The 9,002-nt window shown below is 41.0% G+C and overlaps 1 protein-coding gene across 1 annotated transcript; it reads left to right on the forward strand.

The window, feature by feature from the left end:
* The first annotated feature begins 1,793 nt into the window (after positions 1–1,793).
* On the forward strand, positions 1,794–2,776 carry THG (tRNA-histidine guanylyltransferase). The gene has a single exon (XM_089251677.1). The coding sequence runs from the start codon at positions 1,942–1,944 to the stop codon at positions 2,713–2,715; it is 774 nt and encodes a 257-aa protein (XP_089107803.1). The 5' UTR covers positions 1,794–1,941; the 3' UTR covers positions 2,716–2,776.
* Positions 2,777–9,002: the final 6,226 nt, after the last annotated feature.

A 9,002-nucleotide genomic window follows, 5' to 3' on the forward strand; every position in this document is an offset into this window, starting at 1 on the left:
ATAGACGGCAGCAAGGGAAAAACCGTTCTTGAAAGTAAAGTTTCTCGGGTCCCTTCAGAAGTCCAAGCCTAAAGTCATGGCCCCCACAAGGGCGGGGCTGACTGGGCTCTAGCTCTGGGGCCCGGGACAATTTTCATCATTTCTCGCTTTTTCACACTATAAATTAACTGGAGAAGGGCCCGTTAAAAGTGTGACCGGGGCGCCAGTTAAAGCTCCCAGCCTAGGGCCCTGCTACAGAATGTGGAGCCCATGCGTAAAGCCAGGTTTTCCTAGGAGTAGAATTTCTGCGCCGTGTGCAGTGTGAAAATGCTGATTGGTTGCTGACTGAAATTCAGGTTTTTTTTTTTACCAATCAGCGTTTTCACGCTGCACGCGCTGTAGAAACCTGCTCCTAAGAAAACCTGGCTTTAGGCGGGGAGGGGTAGGGGAACCTAAGGCGAGCCTGCCGTTAAACACCACTCAATTCAATAACAAATCAAAATTTAAGTAGGCCTTGTTGAAACTACGGGAAAGAAAATAATGGACATTTTCATTAAAAAGCCGGAATAGCCAAAATGACTGACAAATAAGATTTTTCACAAAGATATTGTCGATCATATTTTACCCTTGTGGTTAATTTTGGTGATAATTAGGGTGACAATACATCTCGTATTTCCCGGGACAGTCCCGGTATTTTCTGTATTTTTGGCTGTCCCGACTTTTTGGTAAAAGTGTCCTGGTTTTTCCCGTATTTTACACGAAGTCTACTTGAATTTTTATTCTTTGTTGAAGTCAAAGATTGAAATTATTTTTCAACTCATTAATTATATTGTGATAATTACAACTATAAATGAGAATATTAATCTCCCACATTTGTCTTGGAGAACGTTTTGTTTTTCGTGGAATTAATTTTAATCCACTGCAATTTGCAGTAATGCATCATTTCCCGCCATTGTGATTTTCGGTAATTTCAACAATATTTGGGCAACTTTATCCGGATTTGGCGCCATTTTTGGCAATAATTGGCAATGTCTGTATTTGGAATCCCAATTTCCGTTTTTCTCTCAAGGAAATATGGTCACCATAGTGATAATTAGTGATGTGTTACTAGGCTGACCATATTTCCTCAAGAGAAATACGGGAAATCGGGATTCAAAATATGGGACATCGCCAACTATCGCCAGGAATGACGCCAAAACTAAACAAAGCTGCTAAATACTGGCGAAATTACGGAAAAGTCACAATGGCCGGAAATGAAGCATTGCTGCAAATTATAGTGGATTAAAATGAATTCCACGAAAAAAAACGCCCACCAAGACAAATGTGGAAGATTAATGTTCTTATTTATAGTTGTAATTATCGTAATATAATTTATGAGTTGAAAAATAATTTCAATTTTTGAATTCAATAAAGAATAAAAATTCAAGTAGCTCGTGTAAAAAACGGGAAAAACCGGGACACTTTGGGCAAAACCTTGGATCGGCCAGAAAAACAAAAAATATCGAGACTGTCCCGGGAAATACGGGACGTATGGTCACCTTATGTGTTACGTATTTTCTGATTTGAAATTCCGATTTCCCTGTATTTCTTTTGAAAAAATATGGTCATCATAGCTAAGAGTCAAATTTCTTCAATCCGACAACAAATTCAGGTCATCTTCGAGTTCTCTATTTTCAACGAATCACGTAGACTTTCTTATATCTCTCTGAATCTGAACTTGTCTTTGATTCGTTAATATTGTGCACACGCAATACAGAATGAGTTCACAGTAGATGACCCGGGCGGATAAAGCCCTGTATAAGTTTGGTAGAGATTTCTTTTGTTTATTTATGAATTTTTTGTTTTCAGTTGCTTCAAGCTAGCACGTGTATAAAACTCGTGTCGGAGATATTTCGTGGTAAGGGGGTAAAAAAATGAATGAATAAATTTCAACAGCGACGGTGACGACGTTATCGCGGACAGATGGCGCAAACGAAATACGAATACGTCAAGAAGTTCGAGGACGAAGACCTCTGCCTGCTCAACTGCTGGATCGTCGTCCGCCTGGACGGCCGTAACTTCCACAAGTTCGCCGACGTCCACAAGTTCGCGAAGCCCAACGACAAGCGCGGGCTGGACTTGATGAACCGCTGCGCCGAGTCGGTCATGAACGAGTTCAAGGAGATCATCGTCGCCTACGGCGAGAGCGACGAGTTCAGCTTCGTGTTCAGCCGCTCGACGAACCTGTACAGGAGGCGGCGGAGCAAGATCTCGACCAGCGTGTGCAGCGTCTTCTCGTCCGCCTACGTCTTCCATTGGGCCGAGTACTTCCCGGACACCAAGCTCGGCTACCCGCCGTCCTTCGACGGTAGGGTCGTCGTCTATCCTACCAACAGGAACCTCAGGGACTACCTGAGCTGGAGGCAGGCCGACTGTCACATCAACAACCTCTACAACACCACGTTCTGGGCCCTGGTGCAGCTGGGTGGCATGTCCAAGTCGGACGCCGAAAAGCGGATCAGGCACACTGTGTCCTCGGAGAAGAACGAGATACTCTTCTCTGAGTTCAAGATAAACTACAACAAGGAGCTCGAGCAGTTCAAAAAGGGGACGGTCATCATAAGGGAGGTGATCAACAAGACGAACGCTGTCGTCGAGCATTCCGTCAAGACCGACATGTGCCTACTGGTCACGCATTGCGATATAATCAGCGATAAGTTCTGGAGCGATAACAGCCATATACTGCAGAGTGACTGAAAATCGAGAAGTTTTGTCCATAACGATATGATTCCGTAAACAAATTCCATAATGGTTCAGATATTAGACTGGTGTATTTTCTTTGTAGAGCGATATTTTGATGAGAGTGTGATCATTTTGTATTGTTGTCTGATCTCTAAATGTGCTGCGGACCACTTAAGTGACCTATGGCGCAGTTGCACATCACTTAAGTGATTTGGAAACGTGCCGCAGACAATTTAAGTTGTCTGCAAACATGTCTCTGACCACTCAAGTAATCTGGAACCATTCTTAAGGTTAAGACCACTTAAGTGATGTGCATTTGCGCAGAGGGTGACTTAAGTGACCTACAAATGTCCATAGACCACTAAAGCAATGTTCAACCATGGCGCGGGTCATTTAAGTGTTCTGGAAACATACCTCAGACCACTCAAGTGATGTGCAATTGCACCAAGGGTCACTCAAGCAATCTGGAAATGTGTTGCAGACCATTTAAGTGATGTACAACTATGCCATGGGTCATTCAAGTAATCTAAAAAGTTGCGACAGACCACTCAAGTGATCTGGAAACATTCTGAAGACTACTTAAGTGATGTGCGATTGCACAGAGGGTCATTTAAGTGATCTACACATATCCACAGACCATTTAAATGATGTGCAACTGCCCTGTGGGTCACTCAAGTGATTTGGAAATGTGCCGCAGACCACTTGAGGGATCTGTAAATGTGATAGATGGATTGTAAGCAGGTGTATTTTCTTCGTTTGATGATATTTTTATCAGAATTGTGATTAATTTATTCTGCATAATTTTCTCGCTCTCATTATGGTTGTATTCTCAAGTTCCTTCGAGGTTTATAAGAATATATGTTAACAGACATAATCATGGGATAGTATCGTAACTTTGAAATTTAGCTATATTCTTTACCAACACTGTTCTCGCTGATCTGAATTTGGCGTTTGTTTTAATTCTTCCTCAACTAGCGAGGTCCATTGCAATCACAATGGGTTTTCACCGATAACTTTCATTTATGCCTGGGTAGATTTTCAATACAAGGATTGGCGCTGTTTGGTGACTTTTCTATTTGTTGGCTGACCTGATTCGGCGCTGTTTGTTTTAATTTCCATTGGGATGATATCGGAAGCGGATTTGACGTAGAGCGTGCCAGGTGCATGCCTTGACTTCCGAAAGCCCCTTGATAAACCCCAACTTTTCACTTTTTTTTTCTAATTTAAGGGACCCAATATTTTCTTCTGAATCCGAGGCCTCAACTGGCCTTAATCTGCTTCTGAATGATAATGAAACATTAGGTTGATTCCCTTCTTGTTGCCAATTTTTCAACTTTGCAGAAACAGTGATATATCGCCCAGGGCCAGCCACAAGTTGATTCTTATTCAGCCGGGCAAGCATACATTTTATCTTGCACTGTTGAAAGAGAGGTTAAAGGATGAAATTTGTGCCCTTTCTAGTTCGAGCACCAGACCCACTTGCTCCCTCCCCCAGTTATGGCACTAAAACATAGATGTTTTCAATGTTCCTATTGTCCTGCATGCAACCCTAGCATCGGCTTCGTAACTTGCGCCAAATCAGGTGTGGCAGTAAAAAAAAAAAATTAAATAGCGACCATTTTTGTTTGGAACTTATCGAAACACTGTGAGAAACATTTTTTAAAACACCGGGAAACTAAGTGGAAAAAAAAATTGGCCATCACTGCTTACCATAGTTGTCGGAAACAGGGCACGACAACTACAAAAAAAAATAGCGATTTGGAGAGGTAATGCCGTTGTGGCACAGTAAAGCCCCATTCACGTGGGAAATAGAATTTCCCAGGGTGTTGCCAGTAACAGGGATTTTCAGTACAACACGTTTACACAGCGGTTTATGCTGGTATTCCCCCCTTTTCTTTCCAGAAGTTGTCAGTGGTCATGTGGGTTGGTGGAAGTGGTTGACTGACTATGGCTGACAAAAGCGCTAACAGTAGTTTTCACGACACAAAGGATTATGGGTGAGGAACTCGGAGTCGCCCACCATTCCTCCGCACAAAAGAAGCTGCCATACAGATGATAATCAACAAAGCAACCCCCCCCTTCCCCAATCCAGCTTAAGATGTGGGTTTTTAGTTATATTGATATATTATAGATCCTATAAATGTGAAATATGTGATTGTACTTTTTGCAATTACATGTCTTGATGCTTTGCGAAGTGGTCTGCCATTTCAGGCGGGCAAAATGTCAGAAACAAAATTTCCAGGGGGGGGGGGGTGAAATATATTGGGGACGAGACGTCTCTGGGATGAAATGTCAAGGGAGCAAATTTTTTGTTAACCGATTCAACACCCCCTTTCCTTCTGATATGTAGAATTCTGGTGGTATAGCAGGTTTGGCATTAAAACAGATTGCGGTTGGACTGGTTGTGACCATCAAGAATGGACAATTCCCAGGTTGCCATGGGGAGTAGAAAATTGGTATTTGGTGCCTAAAATTTTCTAAATGTGGTTGCTAAATCGGAGTGAATTCCTAAATTGGGATCTAAATGGCGACACAAGATGTTCTGATTTCATTACGTTACATGACATGGGAAAAATAAAAGGAAACTTTATTTATGACCATTTTTTGTTGAGCAAAATACCATTCTTGGCTCCTAAGGAATCGGGCTGGCACCTAAATATTTTTGTTCGGTTTGTCAAGCCCTGGTAATCCCTATACAGTCAAATCCCATTATAACGAACGTCAAGAGACTGGAGGAATCACTTTGTTAAAACAAAATTTCGTTATAAAGGAATTCTAGGTTACCTAGCATTGTTCCTATGTAAACTTATTTGGGGGATTAAAAAAGTGTTCGTTAAAACAAGATTAGATTGTATATGGAAGATTTTCTTCATTAAAAATTTCTGTCGCTGTATCGTACTTCCATTATGTCGTGTTATTACTATACAATTCTTATGCAAAGAAGAACATTCCGAAATCTTAAGTCAAGTCCTAGAGATTCATGAGGACATTTCATTGGGTGAATCGGTGATGTCCCTTTGTTCTAACCTGGGGTCCTTGATGAGTAAAATTATTCAACGAAATTCTTGAATTAATTTTCCATACGTTCTTTTCGTATTGGATTCCCTTTACCTGTGGTCCCAACCATTTGGAAGTCTGTGGCCTGCTTGATCTCTCTTTGTGAATTGAGGGCCCAGTCGTGCATACAACTGAGAAATAAATAGGGGGGGGGGGATGAAATTGTGGATCACTCACATCCCGGTTTCACTAATGTCGGAGCCTGGCGGTCAGAAACTCTGCTCTATAGAGCTTCATCAGTTAATACAACAAGGTTACTCAATTTTGGATGTTTCTTCATGTTTCAATATGAAGAAAAGCAAATATTTCAGCAGGGTTGGCAAAACCCAGGTTTTTCTAGAAAAACCAAACCCGTCCTGGATTTTGTAGATCTCGCCAGCACGATCCAACCCACACGGGTAAAAGGCTTATATCCCGGGAGGGACAGAGCCTGTGTCATGTCTGGTCTGACGGGTTTTTGTGGATATGCTGTTTGCAATGTTACATATCAATGTACATATTAAGTGTAATAAATATGTAAAAACATATTTTTTGTATACATCTATAATCAGATGTATATACTTAGTAATTAATGTTCTAATATCGTGCTAATTAAATTTTAATACCAAATTAGTATTAGCAAGATTGAGCTACCCTTTTAAAATGTTAAATCTTAAATTTCTTTAAAACCTTTCTGAACTTTTCAGCACTTTGCATATACAGTCAAATCTTATCTTAACGAATACCGTTGGAAAAAAATCTCGTTTTAACGAACACTTATCTAATCTCCCAGATAAGCTTATATATATGAACGATACAATTACCCCGAATTCCTTTATAACAGAGTGATTTTTTTCCCGGTCTCATGGAGTTCGTTATAATGGGATTCGACTGTATTATGGTAATATTCTCTTCTCCCATGCAAAAAAAAAAAATTCTTGTATTCAGCTAATCCTTAGGAAACAAATGTTTTCCTAAGAAAGAGTATATAGGGGGAGGGGTTTCAGGGGTTTTCAGTTAAACAAATGAGTTTTTGAAAACCCAGTTGAGGTTTTGTAGATGGGCCTTGTACTTTATACAACTAATGGGGCCATTCAAGTATTACGTCAGCATCGGGCGGGGATTTGGATTTGCTGACTTTTGATGACAAGGGGGGAAAGGGGGTTTGAAGGTTGCTTACGTCATCAACCACCCCGTTTGAAGATATGAAATATTCTAAGCTGCTGACGGGGGGGGGGGTCAGTGTTTTGCTGACAAGGTGGGGAGGTGGTCAAAAATGGCTGGAAATCTCCTTACATAACACTTGAATGGCCCCAATACCACTTATAACGTTTTTCATAAAAAACATTGTTAGCAAGAAAATGCTATAAGAATAACTTGGAGTTGTGGGACCATGAAAGTAAGTTGTGTTAAGTGTATTTTCGGCAGGGCCAGATTAAGCAAAATAAGCACGTGCTTAGGGCATCCGTACTAAAGGGGTAAAAAAGATATCAAATGGAATTTTTTTTTTATGCACAATTTTTTTTTCCAACATCGACCATCCGATAGAACAGTGGTTCTCAACCTGGGGCCATATGCCTCCCTTGCGGTCCTGGGATATTCTAGAGGGGCCACGGGAGAAAATCAGAAGAAAGATGAGCCACGACAGGTGGTGAAGGGAGTCATAGAGAGCTGTGAAGAGAAAACAAAAAGCTTTGAGAGAGTGAAACAAACGTGGTTGAAAAATATTAGTACTTTCAGAATCCACCAGATCCGTCCGTAGAACCGAGGCCAATTTAATTTGTGGCACTCATATGTGGGCATGACCTGGGTCTTCATGTCTATAATGGAGGGGGGTGGGACACTGCAGTATATGGGATCTGGTATTGTGATTTTCATACATAAGCTGTTACTTCCAGCTGAGTATGGAGAGCCCACAGAAGAACGGTTGATGTGTTGGGAGGGTCATCTCTTACATTACACAGACCATTTTTATCATATAATTTCAATCCTGGGAGAGATGCTAATCCACCTTCTGAATCCGTGCCTAGCCAGGATTCCAGAGGTTGGTCTGATTTATTAAATTTTAATTTCATAATAAATTTAGTTTGGATTAGACTAAATTCGATAAGTAGAAAGTATCTCATTCTTGGATGAGGGTAGAGGGTTCTCTGGATAGGACAGGGGGCAGAAAAATGATCCGTGGTTGGCATGAGCTGAAAAAGGTTAAGAAACACTGCGATAGAAGATCCTAAAATTTTAAGAACACTTGATTGTATAGTTGAAGATCCTTATACCACAAGGATGGCACCAAAAGATGAGAAACTAATTGCAAACTAACTTCACATTTTATTTTGCTGAGTTTTCTTGAGCTTTTCACAATTTTCATAAAGTACGCCCAGGGCTGTCTTAACATTATCATACACCCACATACAGAGCGATTTTTCTGAGAGAGGCACTACTACCCAGCTAAAAATTCCTACCTACCTATTTGCATATTTACTCTTGAAAATCAGAACCAGATCTAATTGTCATTTGACACCCCGGTGCCCAGATGGGCCCCACGTAGTAAACCAAGTTCTACAGAATAAGGAAATGACTTTTTGTGGGTCATTAGCAGATCAACTGTGTAGTTTGATCTACAGAAGTAAAAGAAATTCTACCAGGTGTAAATTACAAACTTGAGAAGTATCTAAAAAAATACCCAATATAACGGTGATTCTCGTCAGAAATAAAGATACCTATACTGGCAGGGCCGCAACTGGATACTTGGTTAGCCGGGATAACCACTCATTAAGGCACCCCCCTCATAATGCTGTAGGATAGTTTGAATAGTGAAATTTGCGCCTCTCTTTTGTGATGCGCCCGGGGCACCAGATCTGCCTTCTTCCCCCCCCCCCCTCCACTACTTGCGGCCCTGCCTAATGGTAATATTATGGCCATTATAACATTCAATGGTTACTCCTTGGAGTGTTGTTACAGCCTTTATCTCATCAACCGTTCGTCGTAGTGGTATGGTTATAATTTTAAAAATTCTCAAAATGTGACCATAAATCACCCTGTGTGAGTTTTGAAGATGAAAATACAGTGTACACAAAATAAAGAGTGTAAATTTTTATATGATCCCTTTCTCCCCCCCCCCCCCCGGTCCTCTAACTTCCAATTAGACAGTGTTGTTGCTCTTTCTCTTCTGAGCCCAACAAACAAATTACATGTTTTTAACTGCATTATTCCGAGATATTTAAATTCAAAAATCTGAGGTCAGGCTTAGGAGAATTTCGCTGCCC

Source organism: Pholcus phalangioides, unplaced genomic scaffold (genome assembly GCF_987345545.1).
Source record: "Pholcus phalangioides strain wild (caught in Gottingen) unplaced genomic scaffold, Ppha-v1.0 ptg000027l_1, whole genome shotgun sequence".
Lineage (NCBI taxonomy): Eukaryota > Metazoa > Arthropoda > Arachnida > Araneae > Pholcidae > Pholcus > Pholcus phalangioides.

What these genes read in the sequence shown, in the direction of transcription:
- THG (XM_089251677.1), top strand. Translation starts at nt 1,942, where the DNA reads ATGGCGCAAACGAAATACGAATACGTCAAGAAGTTCGAGGACGAAGAC.